The sequence below is a fragment of the Lissotriton vulgaris genome, chromosome 1_2 (genome assembly GCF_964263255.1).
Source record: "Lissotriton vulgaris chromosome 1_2, aLisVul1.2, whole genome shotgun sequence".
In the NCBI taxonomy this organism is placed as follows: domain Eukaryota; kingdom Metazoa; phylum Chordata; class Amphibia; order Caudata; family Salamandridae; genus Lissotriton; species Lissotriton vulgaris.
Window position 1 is genome coordinate 336,743,004 of NC_141686.1, and position 23,186 is coordinate 336,766,189.

Below are 23,186 nucleotides of genomic sequence, written 5' to 3' on the forward strand. Positions count from 1 at the left end.
ACAGATCCACACGAAACGTAGTTGAGCGCACATTTGGGCTCCTAAAGAGCAGGTTTCGCTGCCTCCACAAGAGTGGAGGTGCACGGCAGTACACCCCAATCATCTGCTGCAAAATAATAGCGACCTGTGCAATGTTGCATAATCTCGCCACCAAGCAAGGCACTGAGGTGGAGCTCACATATCATGAGAACATTGATGACGACCCAGAGGTGGCAGAGCCCCAAGCTTCAGTGGCAGCAGCAGCTACAGATGGGAGACTGAGACGGGCAGAGGTTACACAACAATATTTCTGAGTGAGTAAAGAGACACAGGCATGAATGTAACTTTGTTGAAGTAGTTTAATATTCACTACGCCACAGCATTGTTAGCTCACATTGGGCTCACTAATACAAACACTCCATGAGTGTGATGTCACGGTTAACACCACCGTGACTACAGCCTTGGTTGGAGTGATAAGTCATTGTTTGTGGGCACGGGCCACAGGGCGGGGCTGCTGTGGCTGTGAATCTATGTCCTCACGCTGGCCTGTCACACTTCCACCACGCCTGCCACTCCTCCGTAACTCATGCACAGGAGTGCCTGCACCACTCCTGCTGGCGGACCCCTCGCTTTCGGCAGCACAAGTGTCGCCTCCAGTGCCAGTCTGTTGCGCGAGCACCAGCTCCATTGCAGAGGTCATCCTGGCCATGCCTTCACTTAAATTGTTGCAGCACTGCACTATGGCAGTTGCAAACGTGTTCAGGGCCGTGGTTTGCTTGCGCGCATCTACACGGGCCTTGCGTCTCGCCAAATGGTCCCTGTCCAATTTGTCACACAGGACAGTCATGCACTGTGTGATATCCGATATTCCTGTCGCCATGGATTGCATGCTCTCTGCCATTTCCCCTATGCCCTTGCCTACTGCATCCAGTTTCTCATTTGTTGTGCGTGCGTGCCTCTGAACCCCCATCATTGCTTTCGCCTGCAGGCGCTGCACCTTCACCATGGTGGCCTCCAGTCCGCAGAAGACACCTTGGACTTGCCGCACATCCTCTTCCTCCCGTGGACGTCGCCCTCGGACACTGGCCCGCGTGACTCTGGGAGTGGGCTGCTGCTCGGTATTGCCTCTGTCCTGTGTGCCACCCTCCTCCTCCTCCGATGATGTTTGCAGTATTCTGCGAGGGGGCACATCATGGCTCCTGACTCTTCCCAGCACTGGGGATGGTGATGTGGGGGTGGGTGATAGTTCTGCCGCTCCTGTGTCCTGACTACCGAATAGGAGAGGGGATTGTGGATTTTCAGCAGTTGCCTCCTCAGGTATCGGGGCTGCCTGCTCTTGGTCCTGCCCTGCGTGAGATGTGCTAGGTCCGGCTCCTTCCCTCCTCTTCTCTCTGACCTCAGCTGTGTTGCGCTTTGACTCTCCTGTGGACAGACATGGACATTGAGTCAGTTATGTTGATCACCTGTGTCATGTGATAAAATACACTTCTATAGCACTTTAGCCTGTCTCTCATTTGCCTATGCTACTTGTCTGTTGCTCCCCTTGCTGCAATGCACGCTGACTGCTCTGATCTACACGTGACTACATTTCACAGGATGCATTGCAGGACATTAGTTAAACCTGTTGTGGAGTCTGATTTGTCCTGTGAGGGGAATAGGTAAAAGGGTAAATGATAGTGTTCTTGCATCTTACCTGGTTTCTTGGCTCCTCTTGCTGAGCTGTCTGCGTCTCCTATTCCGTGTATACATTCCTTCTCAAGGGTGGATGCAACCATCTCCTCGATGTCGGTGAGTCTGGGGGCTCTGTTACTTCCTCCGCCTGTAGCATCACATTCCTTGCGGTGGGCAGCAAGCTTTTTCTTGGTGATAATGCGGATGTCATACCACCGTTTTTTTAGGTCTTCTAGGTCACGGTGGGTGACACCAATGGCATTTACCTTGCCTTGTATGTCCAACCAGGTGCTGCGTTTGATGGATTCTGCAACATGCAGAGTTTGCTTTCCTAGAATTCTGCCATGATGTCTGACAACCTCCGAAATCAGCACCTGCAGTTCCTCCTGGCTGAACTTCTGCTTCCTTTTGCGCTCTGCAGCTTCTCTCTGTGCCTCCTGGCTCTCCATCTTGCAGTGTATTTCTGTCTCAGGTAAGGCTGCTCCACACTCTGTCCTCCTGCTCTCCTGACTGTTTGTTTCTGCACCTGCACGGGCGTGGCCTGTCCCAAGTACTGGGGTGTGGTGGTTGGATCTGATTGGTTAGTTCCCCTGTGGCTTGAAATTTGGGTGTGGTTGCAGTACCTGATTGGTTCACAGGCGCACATGTTTGTCAGTTTCAAAATCTTCGGCGGATAGTTCCGACACGGTAAATACCGGGTCGGTGTTTACCTACTCGGTATTTACCGGGTCGGAAGTTGCCATTCATTCCTATGGGCCGTGGCACCGGTGAATCGGTTTGGGCTTTTCCGTCTCGGATTTTACCGTGTAGGTATATTCCGAGACGGTAAATACCGTTTCCGATTACCGACTGGTTCCGAGTCGGTATTTGTTACCGCCTTCATTACCTACATCTCATTTTCCTACTCGGTAATACCGAGTCGGTATGACTCGGTATTTAAGAGGTCGGTAAATAAAATTTACCTACATCTGGCCCTCAGTCTTCCAAAAAAGTCTCCTACTCAGTTTCCGCAAGTCGCAGCACGCACTAGTTCGTAGAGAACTGGGATGGCCCCAATGATGAAGCATGTCACCGTGGGGAAACCCTGGTCAAGTCAAGTCAAGTCAAGTCAGAAATTTATATAGCGCGCTACATACCCAGAGGGTCTCAAGGCACTTAAGGAGGGGAAGGAATTACTTGTCGAATATCCAGGTTTTAAGTTGTTTTCTGAACGCTAGGTGGTTCTGTGTGAGACGTAGGTGAGTGGGGAGTGAGTTCCAGGTTTTAGCTGTGAGGTAGGAGAAGGATCTACCTCCCATGGTGGTTTTATTGATGCAAGGAATGGTAGCAAGGGCTTGGTTGGAAGATCGTAGCTGGCGAGGGGGGGTGTAGAAGGAAAGTCGTGTGTTGAGGCATTCGGGTCCAAGTTCGTAGAGTGCTTTGTGAGCGTGGGTTAGGAGGCGGAAAGTAATCCTCTTATTGACGGGGAGCCAGTGGAGGTTTTTCAGGTGGCTAGAGATATGGTCTTTGCGTGGGATGTCTAGTATGAGTCTGGCTGATGCGTTCTGGATGCGTTGGAGTTTTTTCTGGAGTTTTGCGGTGATACCGGCGTATAGGGTGTTTCCGTAGTCCAGGCGACTTGTAACCAGTGCATGGGTGACTGTCTTTCTGGTTTCGGTGGGGATCCAGCGAAATGTTTTTTTGAGCATGCGGAGGATGTTGAAGCATAAAGATGAGACTGCGTTGATTTGTCTGTTCATCGAGAGAGAGGAGTCCAGGATGACGCCCAGGTTTCGTGCGTGGTCCGTCGGGATGGGTGCTTTTCCAAGGGCCTCTGGCCACCAAGAGTCGTCCCAAGCGGAGGGGGAGGTGCCTAAGATAAGGACTTCTGTTTTGTCTGAGTTCAGTTTCAGACGGCTGTGCTTCATCCACTCTGCTACTTCTTTCATACCTTCATGTAGGTTGGTTTTGGCGGTGTTGGGGTCTTTGGTGAGTGATAGGATCAGGATCAACTCAAGAAATAAATGTTTTCTTTCCTGAAGGCAATCTTTGTTCAAATTTGATCAGATTCCATGCCCATACCTTTATCTAGGTCCTCAAACCCGACAATTTGGGTTGTTTGGAAGTATTAACCGTGGAGGACGGACCTAGATGTATACCTCTACCTCCCCCCCTATTTGTGTATTGCTTTGTATAAACATGTGTCATAATTATGTTTTTAAGAAATATAGATATTCATTAGTTCTGCTTAAAAAAGTGTACAAATTACTGATAGCTACAGCATTTTATGTCTTAAACATAATGTATATAACGTACTGGATAAAAAAGTAAATCTTTTATCATAACTATTTATCTACAATTACTTCACTATTGAATTACAAAAAAAACAACAACAAAAAACAAATACATTCATTTAAAGTAAAACAACACTTGCAAGCCAGAGTTTATTAGATGCATCGTTAATCTACATATACTACCTTCTTTACTTATGTGTATATATTTATTACTTTTCACCTAATTCCGCTTATCCAATGCATTACCCTATTTCTCAGCCTATACTGCTCTCAATATACCCTCTACTTCAATTCTCTGACTCATATTAAACCTCATTCTACTACTCTTTCCAATGCACTATCCTATTTCTCACCCTACACTTCTATCAATCTATCCTCTGCCTCCGCTCTCTCATTCATCCCAAACCCCATACCACTACTATGATGCCCAAAATAACAATTTCTAGACTCTTCACTCCTCTACCCCTCCTTGAATCTTGCCATACCTCTTTTACTATTCCAATACCTTGAAACAAGTTTTTCTAAAGCCATCCCTTTGACTCTTTCCCCTTCACCTCCCTTTTACTCCTCATATTGCTATGAGCTCCAAAACAAACAAACAAACAAAAAAAAACATATTTCTAAATTCTTCCCTCTTCTATCCCTCTGCTATCCTTTTCAATCCAAATAACTTACTAACATGTCCACCACGCAAATTAATTTCATATTTCACTATAATAATTCACTACTATTCCTCAAATGGTTCTGGAGTAGCATGCTACTCATTGAAAAAGTGCTTTGACGCCTATGCTATGTTATTACAATACAGTACAATTTTTCTGCAATTGTATCCTCTCCATTAAAAGACAAAAGTTAATTCCCACAATTGTGATTCTCCAGACGTAGGAGGGAGTCTCCTGTGCTGCATTCCAGAGAGAGGGGCAGGCGGCATTCTGATGGTAATAGATCTTTTAGCAGTTCTTTGTGTGGGTGTCATTATTTTTAAAAAATATGGCACAACTGCATGATAGAAAAATATTCATTGTCTTCTTAGGCTAATGCCCTCACACGCTGTTTTTTGCTTAAGCAAGCATTTCTTCATTAGCTCCTAATGGCGAGGTCTGTGGGGGTACAGCACCTGAGAGGAAGCCTGCAAAACAGCATTTCTATTTATTCACTGGGATGGTCAAATGGCCAGCTATCTGAGGGCACTGAGTTCATTCCAGGTGTTGGTGAAGTAAAGAGCAGCTGCTTTGCTCTTTCAATTGAGGCATGTCAGTTTTTGCCATATTGATTTCTGATGTACCCATCACCTCAGGACTCCACCATCCTTTTCTCCTAAAGGGATCATGTAGTGTCGAGGAAAAACTGTTCTCTTTTCTCAGTCCAGCATCCCTAACAATGGCCAGCAAGATGGGCTTCTGAGAATATTTGTTGACCTTGACTGGGATTTTGAGATCTATTATGACATCCTTCATGGATGGCCCCTTTGAGACTGACAAAGTGTTATGCATCCAGGGATCACTGTATCACTTCAAATGGCATGATATGTTGCATACATGGCCTTTCCTTTCTCTGTGAAGATCTCTGTTTGTGTTCATTGTCTATGACTATATCACCTCTTACATACGTCTGACGCTACGGCGATCTTTAATGTTTGGAATGCCAACATTTATAACCCAAAAGTTAGTTGTGGGAGCTTTTCACAGCACTCAGTTTATCTTTCTAATTCTTTGTGTTATGCAAGAATATATATGGTTTTATCAATCTACAACATTCACTCAAGAGCTTAAGAGGAGCCGTGTAATATTGTGTATTTCTAGCAGAAGAGCCAAGCTGAGGGACTTGATTGAGGGTTTCTCAAACTTCAGGTGGATGAATAGGCACAATAGGACTGCTTCTTGGGAATTCGTTAGTACACGGCCCATCTTGGTCAACAGCCCCTCCAGAACTCTCTTCTAGTATGAAAGCAGTATGGGTCAAGACCAAAGAATCTGAAGCAAATTGGCATCAAATTAAAGACAATGAGGACATGCAGCTGTGACTCCCGTCATAATTTGTTAATTCAAGCAGGTGTAAGTCAGGCTTAGTTCAGAATATTAAATTGAATGTACTTAATGTGGGAAACGCGGTATACTTTATGGGGATTTTTCAATATTTTAGCCCAGTCCACATCCTGCAGAGGCTGTGCAGGATAACCCCTGGTGGTCTTTGGTAGAATGGTCAGTAGGAAACAGTGTGGGATATTTTCAAGAACGTGTGATATTCATCGCAAAAATAGCTTAACGCAACACTTCACATCGCAGTCCATTGCGGGAAAATAACACCATGTTAACGTGGTATCCTAAAGCCAGCGGCACCAAGTGATAGTCCCATGGCAATGTGTCAAATGACCGCATGAAAACCAACGCGAAGCTGCTAAAATGAGAAACACGAAAAAAGTTGCAATGAGGCCAAGCACAATACCAAAATCACCGATAACCAACGACAGGCCTGCAAATCTCATGCCCCATGCGGGAAAATGCACCATAAAAGCAGACCAAGAAAAACACACCAAAAACAAAATAACCTGCGTAGCAACATGGATTCACCCAGTCCGAGTGCAGAGGCCAATGCGAACCCTACAAGCCCCACAGACCACCAGCAAGGAAGTCCGGGGTTGGGGAAGGGCAAGGAGAAGAGGAAGAGGAAGACGGGGTGAAGTCCACTGGAAAAGCAGATCAGTCTTACAGAGGTGACAGAACATCAACTGAATGCCAATTTGACAAATGTGAATGCAGTCGGAGTGTCAAGGAGGTCAATGGTGGAGGCCAAGAGGCACTGGGATGATGTGAAAAGCCAAACCAAGCACAAAACAGCTGCCAACAGGAAGGCAGCAATGGCGATAGGAAGTGGGAGTCCTGCGCCACAGGAGAAGCTGGAGGAAATGGAGGCCACAGGCATCATTGTGAAGACGGTTCAAGGAGTCAGGAGTAGGGACACAGCACGATAGGACCTGACACAGCATCAACAGGGTGAGCACCTACTAGGGACTGGAGGATCGGGGGAGATGGGCACAATGGCACACATGCAGAACAATGTGAAGCACACTGCACACCCACAATGACCCAGGATCATGTCCCTGATCCTAGTGGCTCACTGCAGCAGACACACATAGCAATCACAGCACATCCCAAAGTGCAGCACCAACACTGAATAACAGAGGACTCAACTGGGTCCGCCCATGAGCAGAAACAGGCCAATCACAACCAACATATCAGGAAACTGTGAGATGGAAATGTACGTGTACAAGCTTTCATCCGTCATGTAGTCCAAATGTCCACGGTACCGCCTCAAATATCGTCACCTCCCAAACAGCACCTTCCAAACAATAACAACAAACTTGCATGTAAATAAGAACAATGCGCCAACATAAATGTCAACATGTATCTCCCCTACACATTTCATAGGGATAAACAACACCTCTAGCAGAGCAGATCAGAAAACTCATCAGTGATGCTGGAGAGGACCACCACACCTCCGACACTGATGCCCTACAACAACTCATGGACAACTTAGGCAACCCACCTCCAGAAGCAGGGCAGCCAAGCTGCATAGAGGAGACCCCAGCCCTTGCGCAGGAAGCACCTGCCACCAAGGCTGGCTCCCAACACTTCACTGAGGCACACACTACATTCCAATGCCAGGTGTTGAAATGCCAAAAGGAGGTGGCCGAACAGGTGCGGGTGGGTTCAGAGCTCATGGAAGCCGAACAAGATCACATACGTGGGTGTTCAAGTCCCATCAGGGGCCACCTATACCCCACAAATGAGACTCGCACTGCAACAGAGACACATGCATAATGAACCATGCTCAGAGCCCCGGAATCATCATTCACATACCCATGCCGGACCTCCGTACGACTCTTGCGTATTGAGTGGGTAATGACAAAGCTACTTGTCCAAGGTCTCACCCACTGCCTGTGGGGACATGTTTGCGTCCACTGTGCACAATGTAATGTTGTAGGGCCCGGGCCCCCATGAATACATTACGACCACATGGGCACATACAGATAGTTTGAGGGACTAGCTACAGACAAGTGTGCCCGGTCCCTTTATTGGCAGGGTCACATGTACAGTGACACCTGTGCTGGATGTGTGTTGGGTAGGTGCAAGCCAGCCCACAAGGAGTGGTTTGTGCTTGCAATAACTACAACAGTGGACACCATTAAAAAAGAAACAGAAAACACCAGCATTACAGAGACAACTGATGAGCATCATGGTGGTAGCAGGAGAAAGTACAGAGGCCACCCAATGAGCAAACAGGGCAAATGTCCTTGAGCTGTGGTGCCCTAAGTTAGTGGCACCCTTGTAGTGGCTTTTCTAAAGTCGCAGAAAAGTTGGTCAATCGTCAACTTTCTTACCATCTTGAGTCCCATCATCTGCTAGGAGACTCCCAGACGGGCTTACGCGCTGGTCAGGGAACGGATACAGCTTTATTGGCTGTAGTGGAGGAAGCTAGGAGCATTCTTGATTCAGGAGGGTCAGTGGCAGTGATCCTCCTGGACTTGAGTGCTGCCTTCGACACCGTAAGTCATCAGGTGCTCCTCCAACGCCTGTCAGAGGTGGGTGTGACAGGGCTGGCTTTGAAATGGCTCGAATCCTTCCTCTCCAACCGTTGTTATCAAGTTTGGGAAGGGGTAGAGCAGTCGGCCTTGTTCCCTCTTCAATGTGGAGTCCCGCAGGGCTCATCTTTGAGCCCTACCTTATTTAACATTTACATGACTCCGCTTGAAAGAGTGGTCGCCCCTTCAGGAGTTAAGATCATCAGTTATGCTGATGACACTCAGCTGGTGGTAGGGCTCACCCAGTTGGCGGAACAACCTGAAGTCCTTCATGACTGCCTTGCCAATGTCCATCGTTGGATGTCCCACTCTGCCCTCAAGCTAAATGGGGAGAAAACTGAGCTGATGCTCCTGGGAAAATCCAGTCCCTCTATCATTGCTAGCTGCTGGCCTCGGTCTCTGGGCGACCCTCCATCCCCCAAGAAGGAGATCAAGACCTTGGGAGTATGGTTGGAGGAAGATTTGTCCCTTAGGACCCACGCCAGGAAGACCGCAGGGGTGTGCTTCGGCTTGCTTCATTCAGCTCGCAAGGTTTTACCACTGCTCTCTGATCCAGCAAGGAAGCTTTTGATTCGTGGTCTAATCTTGTCGAGGCTTGATTACGGCAACGCGGTGTTTCTCGGTGCCCCCGAAGCGACTCTGAAAACCCTCCAACAGGTACAAAATGCAGCCGCTAGAGTGTTGATGGATGTTCCCAGAAGACATTCAGCTGCTCCGGCCCTGAAAACGCTTCACTGGCTCCCCGTTAGGGAACGGGTGAAGTTTAAGGCGCTGTGCACGGCCCATAAAATTCTGCATGGTAAGGGCCCACCGATCCTTGCCCCCATGGTACGCCCCTATAAGCCCACACGCCTATTGCGTTCGGACCAAAGACATCTCCTGCAGTCAACCAGAGTAAAGAGAGCTCGCTCTGGGGGCAGGCGTTTCTCAGTGCAAGTGGCGGCACTGTGGAATTCCCTCCCCTTTAAGATCCGTTCAGAGCCTAAGATCCTACTCTTTAGGAAACTTCTGAAGACCCATCTGTTTCCAGTGTAGTGATCGTTCAGTGCTTCTTCCTGTTCTGTACTGCGCCGGGATGCCCCTGGGTAACTGAGCGCATTATAAATTTTATATAATAATAATAATAATAGTGCTGAGCAGGGTATCAGGTAAATGATGGCATCCACGACAGGTATGAGCCTCACTGACAGTATGGAAGTATGGCACTTCCATTCTGGCTTTTGGCATTTGGAGCTGGTCCTGCCGGTGGTGGCGTGTGCCTCCTGCTGTGATGCGAAGTCCGGGCAGGTCAGGACTCAATTTGATGAGTGAGCCGTGGTGGGCCGCAGTTGAGGCCGGAGGCAGTGGACATCGCTGGTCCACATACACATGTCATCTATGACCCAAGGATATTATCTCAGAGGCCATCCAATATCTCAGCAGACAGGGTCCCTGACTTGAGCTGCACAGAGTTAGTGTCCCCGGATGTACTACTGCCAGCACAGGCACACCACCAAGGGACAGTGACTTGCATTGTAGTGAGATAGGGCAACGCGAGCTGAGCGGGTCCTCATCGATGTCCGAGGTCAATGTGGCGGAGGGTTGCGGGGGACAGTACAAGGTATCCTCCAGGGCATGAAGCAGAGGGTAGAAGCCATCCAGAAGCTGCAAATGGAGGAGTTGAATGCGACTGCCTTGTTTTTGCCACCAAGTCAGTACCACCGTCATGATGATGAAGATAACCCCCAGTCCATAGACTCAGTCGCCAACAAAGTTCAACCAGAAAGTGTCCATGGATGTGAGGGAAAAGACTTAGTGGCATAGGAGCTGAAAGAGGATGCAGTCTGCGATGAGGCCTGTACAATGATATCAAATCTGCCATTAATTAATCAAGACTGAATTCTGAAAGGGTGACCTACAGCTGCTCAGCGAGCTCCTCCTGGAACTCTAACACACAACGTTGAAATGGCCTGTGGGTCTGACTTGTAGGAGGTAGGCGCACCAGAGCTGACTGTGTGTTCAGTAGGCGGCGATGCTGTGTCCTGCCTGGTACAGACTAGATTGGATTGGTGTGAGGCCTGCTGGTCCGAAGTGTAGTCCGAAGGTGTAGTCATCAAGGGCCCTATTTATCCCTGTTTGGGATGCTATGTATAGACTTGATGTCTTCACATCGAAGGGAGTATAGTGGTTTAAACTCTGCAATAATGTGTGTACTCGGACATTGTATAATCAAGACTCAGTTCCAAATGTGTGACCTACTCGACCACAGTGTAAGCCGGAGGCAGCGGTCAGCAGTGGCCCACAGCTATGTGTAATTAGCTTGTGATGCACAGAGTTAGTGACACCAGGGCAGTTGTCGGAAGTGTTTGATCACCTCCGTAACAATGATCTTTTTTTCCTCCTGACTGAAAAGTGTCATCTTCTTACGCCTCTCCTTGCGTGCAATGATATGTACTGTGCCATTAAAAAATCAAGAATCAGTTCCAAATGTATGACCTACTAGCCCGCTGTGTATGCCGGTGGAGCACGTCAAAGTGAAAGGAATACTGCGGGCCTGTGTCGCGGAGGCCGTGATGGTCTAAGGAGGCTGCCAGAGTCACAGCACTCCGGCTTGGAGCTTGCACCGGCACGTGGTGGGCCCTCTTTGACACACAATGGTATCGGCAGGTGTGCATTGAGACCTGGGTGCGCAGGGCCTGGTAGGGCTTGTTCGGGGACTGTCGGGCCAGGGTGCAGCAGGCACAGAGGATTGTGGGCAACAACGCTCATGGCGACGGCGACGGCCTCATGACGGGCTGAGGGGAGCGTCCCTGGCAGAGACGTTGGGCATTCCAGAAGAGAACCATGCCCAGAGCTACATGGTTTTTGTTCACACCCCTACTCTGGCCTGGTGTACCTCGGGCCAGCCCTCTCCGCTCATGCTCACAGGGGGGGTCATAACAAACTACATTTCCAGGATCTTTCCCACTGGCTGAGGTGAAATGGCTGTATCCACAGTCCACTACACTCCATACACCAGCAGTGTATGTCGACATGGATATATGTGTGGTCTGCATACTGCAGTCTGGCCAGCACATCCAAGCCACACTTGACATTGTGTACCTTCTCATTCATCAGTCACTTGCCTCCTTCCCACATGCCTGGTCCCCACCTCTTCGCACAATCTGCTATTGTGTGGCTGAGGTGCCATGCTGTTGATGGCTTATGTGCATGTTTGGCCCAGGTTGCCACAGGAAGTTGTGCTGTTGTGTCTGGTGGGTGGGTATGTTGTTTGGCATGTTGTATGGCAGTTTGTGACGTGTTCATTCCCAGAGTTGCATGATTGTGGAGTTGAGGTGTGTGGTGTGTTCATTTGTTACTTGCCAACGAGCAGTGCATTTCTGTAGGTGCCAGCCTGGAAGGGCTGGTTGATGATGGACTGTCGGAAGATGTAGATTTCATGCACACTGCCTGGGTGGTTGGCCTCGACGTTGGTGGGGATTCCCTGGTTGTCCACTGTTGCCTGCACATTGATGGAATGTGTGTGCTTTCGGTTATTGTGTGCAGTGTTGCCAGGGGGCACAAGTAGGACATGTGTGCAGTCAATTGCCCCCTGACATGTGCGGGAAGCCAGCTGGTGCGTAGATGCCTTGCTTGGTCTCCAGCTGTTCCTGCACAGTGCGGGGGACATATAGGTAGTGTGTTACCAAGCTGAATATGGCATCCAAGACAGTTGTGAAGAACTTGGATTGGGCTGGCTGTGAGACTCCTCCTAATCTGGTAGTTGTTGTTTGGAAGGTACCAGAGGCCGACACTTGCAGCACGGCCAGCAGCTTTGTCTGATGTGGGATTTTGGTTGTCAGCTGTGTTGGTGCCGCCAGCCCGTGGGTAATGGTGGGCAGAATGCGTGGGTTGGTTGTCCTTTTGAGGATGTAGTGCACACTGACATTCCCTGGTGTTGGGTCTGGGAGGCTTGTGCATTTTCTGAAGGTCCGCTGTCTTCGTCTGCACTGCCTCTGTGGTGTTCTGAGGGTGGGGTGGCGGGGAGGGTCCGGGGGTGTGTCAATCCTAGGGGTGGTGGCGGTGGGTGTTGTGGCTCTGTTGGGGCTCCGAGCTGCATGATCAGTGGCTCCATTGCATCTCTTGGTCTTCCTGCATGGCTGTGGTCTGGGCTTCCTTGTCTGGTGCCGGTTGTCATCCGCCTTTGAACTAGGTGAAACCAGGTTTAAATTTTGTGCCACTAACGCAGCTTATTGCATATTTTGTGTTCTTATTGTCGATCTGGCTGGTCGTTGAGAATGTGGAGGTGTGGTGTTCTCGCAGCTTTTTGCTCGGGAACACCTACTCTGCATCTCATTAGCCATAGTTGCCGGGGTCATCCATGGCAATGTTTTTTGAGGATGCTAGCACTGGAAAACTGGTGATATCGGATGAGATAAAGTGCTGATAACTCTGCGATTGATCCTTGAGAATATACCCCAATGTGTAGTGCAGTAAGCATGCCTTAAAGTGTATACGGGTAAACCCTGTGTTATGCAGGTCACAACCAGACAACCAGTGAGCCACCAAAGGAACTGTGCAGCTAAATATTAGCATTCAAATTCCAGAAGGACTAATCCACCAGTAGTCACAGGTAGCTTTAGTGAGGTAACAGCTCCCTAGTCCCCAAATCAAATGTGGGACGTGATGAAGTGATTAAAAAAGGAACGCGGGATGAGCATGTGAAGGTTTTCAAAATAATACAATAATTGGTAAAGCACCACCATCTTCACCAGTGCCATGTAGCTCATTGCTGAAAGTAGAAGAGAAGATCAAAAACCCCTGACCCTGCTTGCAGGCCAGGTCGCCCCCCTACTGCCGAAAAAGCTCCACCTGTTGTCAGCCCGCCGCTGCTCGGAGCGCGAGTTCGAGTGGAGGACGTCAAAGTGAAAGGAATACTGCGGGCCTGTGTCGCGGAGGCCGTGATGGTCTAAGGAGGCTGCCAGAGTTACGGCACTCCGGCTTGGAGCTTGCACCGGCACGTGGTGGGCCCTCTTTGACACAAAACGGTATCGGCAGGTGTGCATTGAGACCTGGGTGCGCAGGGCCCGGTAGGGCTTGTTCGGGGACCGTCGACCAGGGTGCAGCAGGCACAGAGGATTGTAGGCAACAACGCTCATGGCGACGGCATAGGCCTCATGACGGGCCGAGGGGAGCGTCCCTGGCAGAGACATTGGACATTCCAGAAGAGAACCATGCCCAGAGCTACATGCTTTTTGTTCACACCCCTACTCTGGCCTGGTGTACCTCGGGCCAGCCCTCTCCGCTCATGCTCACAGGGGGGGTCATCACAAACTACATTTCCAGGATCTTCCCCACTGGCTGAGGTGACATGGCTGTATCCACAGTCCACTACACTCCATACACCAGCAGTGTATGTCGACATGGATATATGTGTGGTCTGCATACTGCAGTCTGGCTAGCACATCCAGGCCACACTTGACATTGTGTACCTTCTCATTCATCAGTCCCTTGCCTCCTTCCCACATGCCTGGTCCCCACCTCTTCACACAATCTGCTATTGTGTGGCTGAGGTGCCATGCCGTTGATGGCTTATGTGCATGTTTGGCCCAGGTTGCCACAGTAAGTTGTGCTGTTGTGTCTGGTGGGTGGGTATGTTGTTTGGCATGTTGTATGTGAGTTTGTGACGTGTTCATTCCCACAGTTGCATGATTGTGGAGTTGAGGTGTGTGGTGTGTTCATTTGTTACTTGCCAACGAGCAGTGCATTTCTGTAGGTGGCAGCCTGGAAGGGCTGGTTGATGATGGACTGTCGGAAGATGTAGGTTTCATGCACACTGCCTGGGTGGTTGGCATCAACGTTGGTGGGGATTCCCTGGTTGTCCACTGTTGCCTGCACATTGATGGAATGTGTGTGCTTTCGGTTATTGTGTGCAGTGTTGCCAGGGGGCACAAGTAGGACATGTGTGCAGTCAATTGCCCCCTGACATGTGCGGGAAGCCAGCTGGTGCGTAGATGCCTTGCTTGGTCTCCAGCTGTTCCTGCACAGTGCGGGGGACATATAGGTAGTGTGTTACCAAGCTGATTATGTCATCCAAGACAGTTGTGAAGAACTTGGATTTGGCTGGCTGTGAGACTCCTCCTACTCTGGTAGTTGTTGTTTGGAAGGTACCAGAGGCCGACACTTGCAGCACGGCCAGCAGCTTTGTCTGATTTGGGATTTTGGTTGTCAGCTGTGTTGGTGCCGTCTGCTCGTGGGTAATGGTGGGCAGAATGCGTGGGATGGTTGTCCTTTTGAGCATGTAGTGCACACTGACATTCCCTGGTGTTGGGGCTGGGAAGCTTGTGCATTTTCTGAAGGTCCGCTGTCTTCGTCTGCACTGCCTTTGTGGTGTTCTGAGGGTGGGGTGGCGGGGAGGGTCCGGGGGTGTGTCAATCCTAGGGGTGGTGGCGGTGGGTGTTGTGGCCCTGTTGGGGCTCCGAGCTGCATGATCAATGGCTCCATTGCATCTCTTGGTCTTCCTGCATGGCTGTGGTCCGGGCTTCCTTGTCTGGTGCCGGTTGTCATCCGCCTTTGAACCAGGTGAAACCAGGTGTTAATTTTGTGCCACTAACGCAGCTTATTGCATATTTTGTGTTCTTATCGTCGATCTGGCTGGTCGTTGAGAATGTAGAGGTGTGGTGTTCTCGCAGCTTTTTGCTCGGGAACACCTACTCTGCATCTCATTAGCGATAGTTGCCGGGGTCATCCATGGCAATGTTTTTTGAGGATGCTATCACCGGAAAACTGGTAATATCGGATGAGATAAGGTACTGATAACTCTGCGATTGATCCTTGAGAATATACCCCAATGTGTAGTGCAGTAAGCATGCCTTAAAGTCTATACGGGTAAACCCTGTGTTATGCAGGGGACAACCAGACAGCCAGTGAGCCACGAAAGGAACTGTGCAGCTAAATATTAACATTCAAATTCCAGAAGGACTAATCCACCAGTAGACACAGGTAGCTTTAGTGAGGTAACAGCTCCCTAGTCCCCAAATCAAATGTGAGACGTGATGAAGTGATTAAAAAAGGAATGCGGGATGAGCATGTGAAGGTTTTCAAAATAATACAATAATTGGGGTAGCACCACCATCTTCACCAGTGCCATGTAGCTCATTGCTGAAAGTAGAAGAGAAGATCAAAAACCCCTGACCCTGCTTGCAGGCCAGGTCACCCCCCTACTGCCGAAAAAGCTCCACCTGTTGTCAGCCCGCCGCTGCTCGGAGCGCGAGTTCGATCGTTCTGTGAACTGATTGCCTCTGCTCACCTCTTTGTCATTTGGACTGTATTATAAGTTTGTGTTTTTTCCTCCCTTTATTTTGGTGTTATTTTGCCTTTTTTGTACCGTATTTCTTAGACTCCAGCCCATCTAGTTCCCCCCAGCCCCCTTTTTGTCTTCTGTACCCCGTTTTCCCGCCGCTGCCCCCTGCGGACTCACCCCCTCACCGCCCCGCTCCCGCCTCCCAGCTGCTCCTCCCTCCCTGCCTTAAATGGCGGCCGCTATGCGGCTGTGCCGCTGGCGCGCCAAAGGCAAGCCCATATGCGCCCGTCCGTGCCTGGACCACGCCCAGTGCTAGAATCCCTGGACCCCGCAACGGCCACGCCACCAGACTCCGCTACAACGCCAGCACCCTCCCCGCCCTCAACACCGGCGGAGACCACCGCTGCTTCCAGGTCGCCCCAAAACACAACCACGGACCATTCCCCTGCCACACCTGCAACTTCACCTGCGATGGAACCACCAAACCCCCAAGGACCGGACCCAACCACCTTCGGTGCATACTCCTCAACACCCACTCCGCACGCAAACACACCGTCGAGCTCTGGGACCTGCTCGACACCTCCACCCCAGACGTTGCCTTCCTCACCGAGACCTGGCGGACCTACTCCTTGGACCCCACATTGCCATAGCCATCCCGGACGGCTACAAGGTCACCATCAGGAATCGTAACCAACGGAATTGGAGGAGGCTTAGCCATCGTCCACAAGTCCACACTCCAGTCAACACCCACGCTGACGACACCCTCAACACCGCCGAACACCTACACTTCCGGATCCACACTGACCCCAACACCATCCTCAGAGGAACACTCGTCTACAGACCCCCTGGAATCCGGGCGCTGTTCAGTGACCCCATCGCGGACCTCGCCATCACCCACACACTTGCCTCTACGGACAACATCCTCCTCGGGGACATGAACTTCCACCTCGAGAACAACGCCGACACCAACTCCGCCACGCTGATCGACAACCTCGCCACCCGCAGGCATCACCAACTCATCTTAACAGCCAAGAGATCCTCCTTCAAAGCCCACCTGGACAACAACGTACACAATAGCAAAGAGCTATTCAGCATAGTGAAGGTACTCTCAAACCCCACTGCCAACACCAATGACATCCCACACTCACAAGATCTGTGCGACTCACTGGCCACCTTCTTCCATCGCAGGATCGCTGACATCCACGACAACTTCAACACCCTGACCGCCTGACCACGGCAGACCTCGCCCCCCCCCACGAACACCTGCACCAACCGCCTGACCTATTGGTCCTACGTCAACGACGACGAGACACGCAAGATCATGAACTCTATCTACTCAGGATCAAAGTCAGACCCCTGCCCACACCACGTATTCAACAAAGCCGACACAACCATCGCAAGCCACCTATGGAAGATCATCAACATCCCCTTCAAGACTGCGTCATTCCCAGAAAGCTGGAAACATGCAGAAATCAACGCCCTCCTCAAGATCCCCAAGGCGGATCCCAAGGAACTGAGGAACTTCTAGCCCATCCCCCTGCTCCCCGTCCCGGCGAAGGTCATTGAGAAAATCACCAAAATGCAACTAGCCCACCACCTCGAGGACAACAACATCTTAGACCCGTCTCAGTCCGGATTCAGACGTAACCACAGCACCGAAACCGCACTCATCGCCACCACAGACGACATCAGGTGCCAACTAGACAATGGTGAAGCATCAGCCCTCATCCGCCTGGACCCACCAGCCGCCTTCGACACGGTCTGCCACCGCACACTACAGACACGCCTCCAAGAAGCCGGAATTCAAGAAACGGCCCTGGACTGGACCACATCCTTCCCCTCTGGCAGAACACAGAGAGTCCGCCTTCCACCCTTCCGATCTGAGGCCACCAACATCATCTGTGGCATACCCCAGGGCTCATCCCTCAGCCAGACCCTTTTCAACTTCTACATGGCCCCCCTCGCACAAGTAGCCCGCCAGCATGACCTGAACATCATCTCCTACGCTGACGGCACTCAGCTCATCCTCTCCCTCACCAATGACCCCCACACCTCCAAAACAAACCTCCACGAGGGAAGGAAGGCCGTCGCCGAATGGATGAAGAGCAGCAGTCTGAAACTGAACTCGGACAAGAATGAGGTCCTCATCCTCGTCTCCACCCCCTCTGCCTAGGACGACTCCTGGTGGCGACCACACTGGGAACGGCACCGTCACCCAAAGACCATGCACGCAACCTAGGATTCATCGTTGACTCCTCCCTGTCTATGTCGAAGCAGGTCAACGCCATCTCCTCCTGCTGCTACAACACCCTCTGCATGCTCCGCAGGATCTACAAGTGGATCCCGTCCAAAATCAAAAGAACATTGACCCAAGCCCTCGTCAGCAGCATGCTAGATTACGGCAATGCACTCTACGCAGGAATTCCGGCCACACACCTACAACGACTGCAACGCATTCAAAACACCTCCGCCCGCTTGATCCTCAACATCCCTGGTCACAGCCACATCACCCCCACCTACAAAACCTGCACTGGCTCCGCGTTGACAAAAGAATCATCTTCAAGCTCCTCACCCACGCACACAAAGCACTCCACAACACCGAACCAGCCTACCTGAACAGCAGACTCAGCTTCTACACCCCCACCCGCCAGCTCAGCTCTGCGACCCTCAACCTCGCCACCGTCCCCCGCATCCAACAAACAACTTCCAGTAGCAGATCCTTCTCCTGCCTCACTGCCAAGACCTGGAACACCCTCCCAGCCCAGCTGCGACAGACACAGGACCTGCTCACCTTCAGAAAACTCCTCAAGACCTGGCTCTTCAAGCAGTAGCGGCACCCCTCCCCTCAGCGCCTTCAGACCCTCACGGGTAAGTAGTGCCCTTTACAAGTATTCTGATGGATTGATTGAAAAAGGAAACTGGGTAGGTATTGGTAGGTAACTGATTTCCCGGTCAATCTGCGGTCTAATTGCACAGAAAGGGGAAACACTTCCATATGTTAAAGACAGCCTTCCTACACTTCCTACAATGTGCAATCTTTATCATGTTCTTATATTTTGCTTGTGTAAATTATATCCCAAATATTTTGAAGATTCTGCATGTAAGGTGGCACGTACGGATGAGCCAGATCACTGGTTTGCCCTCAGCTTGACTGTAGAGCCATTTAAAGACATGGCAGAGTGGGCGATTGGTAACACAAAAGAGAGTACAAAGTTCTCCAGGGAGGAGACGGAAAAGAAAAAGAAAAAAGTCCATGTGAGTGTAGTAAAGAGCACAAAAGAAAAGGAGAGGAAATTCCCTTGTTGGAACTAAAACCCTCACACACCCAGTAAACTAGGTGTCATGCTTCATCATACGGGTTCTGCTCCTCGTCAGACTGGCGCTGCAATGTCTGACGGGCACCCACGAAGGGGCTCTTTATCGGAGATCTTTTGTTCCAGCCATATGGTGCATGCGTGTGAGAGGGCAGGGAAAGTGTAGTCGTGAAGTGAAGTGTGTCTAAAAAAGGTGAGTCAGTCCACAATGTACTTTATTAGCGTGGTTGTCTCCCTTGGTTAAAAGGGGTGGGAGGGGAGATAGATGCCAAGAAGTTCCAGAGCAGGATATCTACTACCCTCAGGTCAGGTCAACATGTTTCTTGCCATCATGGCAACTCTTTAGGACCTAGGTATTTGGTACTACACAGTGAGAAAGAATAATAAATTACAACCTTATTTAATAGGTATGTGGATGGGGAGGCCAATTGGTCCTGCTATAGTTAAGGGACCTAGAGGAGATAAAAAACAAGCAACAGAGGATCGTGGTAAGTGTAATGCTCTGTTGGGAACTAGTTCGCATATGCTCTATATTGTACGTACACACAGAAATGAATAAAAAGCATAACCAAAGACAGGGGATTTTTGGGGATAAAACTACCCATAGTTATGCCTTGACAAACTCAATTAAGAGTGAAAATAATAATGCCCATTTCCAATCTTCCAAGGGGTTCGGCCCCTGCTCACCCTTCAAAAGCACAATCAGCAGCTTGTTACCCTACCAGAGTTTGCCGGGTAGGTGTTGTTTGTTCAACCACTTGACAGTGCCTCTTCTGTTTCTCTTCTCTCTGCCAATACAAATCCCCAGGTACACAATACTTTCTGATACTCATAGTGGGCCCCTCTTTTTTTAATTTATGAATTGACCCACCTTGTTCTTCTCTTCCTTATGTGTTCAGTTCTTAACCAGAACCCTTTGAATCAGTTACTGTATATCTCGCAGCTAATCCTGATTTCATCTTGCTCTTTAGTTCTCTTTGTCTGGTATTCTGGGATTCCAGTTCTGAGCTAAATGTAGAATCCTGGATGCAGACTCTAGTGCTGTGAGACAACAGATAAGTTGTAGGTACCTCACATCCTGACATAAGTTGTGAGACTGCCGACCACACCATCTGCGCTTCCTCATTCATTTTCTCTAGGTTTAAGGTTGACTGGAGTTTGAGGTGAGGCAGATGTTTTTGTTGAACTTGTCTAATCTAACAGATGGTCACTTACCTTAATGTTTCCCAGACTGTTAGCCATTGGTTTTAAAATGTTTAGAAACATAATCAAAGTTTGCAATTTTGCTGTTGTTTTCTCCAAGAACGTTTGGGTAATTTTGGAAAGGGGTGATGTACTTGACACCGTCCTCAAGGTCATAAAGTTACTATTGAACAAGGACTTGATGTGCCACCTGCATGTAGCATTCCTAGAGGTAGTCACATAAAGACCATAGTGAATATATTGCATTACCTAGAAAATAGTAATTAAATGCACTGATAAACTAGTGAGGTAGGGCCTCTCCTTCGATGTGTCTGTAAAACTGACCTTTGTCCCAAATTTTTGCCCTGAATTATTTACAGTTCTCTCCAGAATGTGCCTCCGTGTCAGTTGGTCACCCTAGTGCAGATACACAATCTTCTCTTCTTACTTGGCGCATAGTGTTTGTGCCTTGAAGCCATGAGTGTGGAACCAGCGCTAGCCCTATTAGGAATGATCAGGGGAGGCGTCCTGGGACATTGCTCAATAAAGGACACAGGAGTCCTGGTGATCAGTCCTGGAATGTGCCCTTCACATGCCCTCTGATGCTCAGTCAACACTCACCCTGCTCTCTTTTAATTTCAGGGGGCCTGCCAACGCCTCGCCCGAGGATCACACCTGGTCTCTATACACAGTAAAGAGGACATCCAGTACCTGAAGAACTTCATCTACTTGCACAAGCACTTTCATCGTGCCTTCTGGGTGGGGACATCGAACCTTTACATGGTATTGTGTGCAATTACATGGTCTTAAATGGATGCCTGGGGCAAAAACTACAAATGGGAGATGGATTAGGGAGTTTGAGGTAGATACATGATCCGGATTCTCAACCACTCCTCACTTTCCTCCAAAACAAATTCAAATGCGACATGATCGCTTGGAGTCATGTCAGGGGGTCTAACTATCAGAAATGCATCGGGTGCAGTGGCACCCTGGTCTAAAGGCCTTAAGGGCCAAAGAGGTCTCAAATATTGTTCTGTTTTACTGCTCTGCAAATTGACAGGAAGTCCCAATTGTCTTGCCTGGACAAAGCACATAGCAGCCCAACTGTCCCGCCTTTGAGCCTGTTGCAAAAAGTGGGAGCACAAATCTCTGCCATGCAATTTCCATCCTTATTTTACAAGTGATTTTACAGCACTGGAAGCCTCCACCCCATCAGTGGAAGTGGGGTGAGCTGAGCCCCAACAAGAGAGGGAGGGAGGGAGACTGCACCCTGTCACTGCAAGTAGGGTACGTTGAACCCCAACAAGAGACAGGGTAGGGACGGCTGCATCCCATCAATGCAAGTGAGGTGAGCTGAAACCCGACAAGAGACAGGGGGGATGCACCCCATCAATGCAAGCGTGGTGGGCTGAGGCCACAAAAGAGGTGGGAGCTGCTCCCCATCAATGCATGTGGTTTGAGCTGAGGTCCAACAAGCTGCAGGTGGCTGCACCCCATCAATGCAAGTGGTGTGTGCTGAAGGCCCACAAGAGGCAATGGGCTGCACCCCATTAGTTGAAGGGAGGTGAGGGCTGTACCCCATCAATGCAAGTGAGGTGAGCTGAAGCCCCACAAGAGGCAGGGGGCAGAGGGCTGCAACCCATCAATGCAAGTAGTCTGAGCTGAAGCCCCACGAGAGGCAGGGGGCTGTACTCCATTAGTTCAAGGGAGGTGAGCTGAGGCGCAATAAGAGGTGGGGGTTTCACCCCATCAATGCAAGTGGGAGCAGCTGCACCCAACAAGAGGCAGGGGAGGGGGACTGCATCCAATACATGCAAGTGGGGTGAGCTGAGCCACAATAACAGGCAGGGAGGGGAGCTGCACTCCATCAATGCCAGTAGGATGAGCTGAGCCCCAATAACAGGCAGGGAGGTGGGAGGCTGCTCCTCATCAATGGAGTGGGGAAAGCTGAGGCCCTACAAGAGTTGGGGGCTGTATCTTATCAATGACAGTGGGGTGAGCTGAGACTCAACACCAGGAAGGGGGCAGGCTGCACCCTATAAGTGCAAGTGGGGTGCGCTGAGACCCGACAAGGAGCGGGGGGTTGTACCCAGTCAGTGCAAGTGGGGTGAGCTGAGGCCAAACAAGAGGTGGGGGAGGGATAACTGTACCCCCTCAATGCAAGTGGGGTGAGTTGAAACCCATCAACAGGTGGGGAAGGGGGCTGCACCCAGTCACTGCAAATGGGATGAGCTGAGGCCCTACAAGATACAAGGTATGGGAGGTTTATATTGTATTGTAACTTGTCAATTCAACGTCAATTTGAAATGAATTAGAAATATTATAAAATTAAGTAGCTACTCTGGCATAGGGTACCTTCAATGTAATCCTTACATTCCTAGCACTGGTTTAAGGTCTATATTTAAAAGGGTGAAATGCCATCTTTAGCTGATTTTCCCAATATTGTCCCCCGCATTGACATAATATCTATTTTAGAGCCCACAAATGAGGTGAGCCGTGGGGCCATCAGTTATAGCTCCTTGACAGCAATAGTTTTCTTTCTTCCAGAACAAACACTTTAAGTGGACGGATGGAAGTCCCATGGACTTCAAGAACTGGCACCCAGATGAGCCAAACAGCTCCGGGGGAAAGGAACACTGTGTATCCTCAAACTATGGAGGTAGGTATTTTTCTCCCACATTCAAAGGCTCTTTCCTGTAAGTCTTTCATTTGTTTTCACAAAAGCCGTTTAATACCTCACCCCTATTTTGTGAATATATTTCTCCCTCTCTTTAAAATATTCATGGACATTTGTTGTATTTGATCCATATTAAATGTTCTGAAAAGCAAGACCTCAGCTCCTCCATCTTTCACTATGTGTCAGAGTTTCTGGAAGAAGTTGTGAGTTGCTCCTGATTTACTCCTGAACTGATCATTACATATTT

General features: G+C 49.7%; 1 protein-coding gene across 1 annotated transcript in view; it reads left to right on the top strand.

Annotated features, from left to right (window-relative positions):
- The window catches only part of LOC147736696 (lectin-like), a 111,462-nt gene that overhangs the window by 88,123 nt on the left and 153 nt on the right, over positions 1–23,186 (top strand). Inside the window, exons 3-4 of the mRNA XM_086952671.1 lie at positions 20,905–21,045; positions 22,810–22,921. Coding sequence (XP_086808797.1) covers positions 20,905–21,045; positions 22,810–22,921 — 253 coding nt within the window. The remainder of the gene's footprint in view (positions 1–20,904; positions 21,046–22,809; positions 22,922–23,186) is intronic.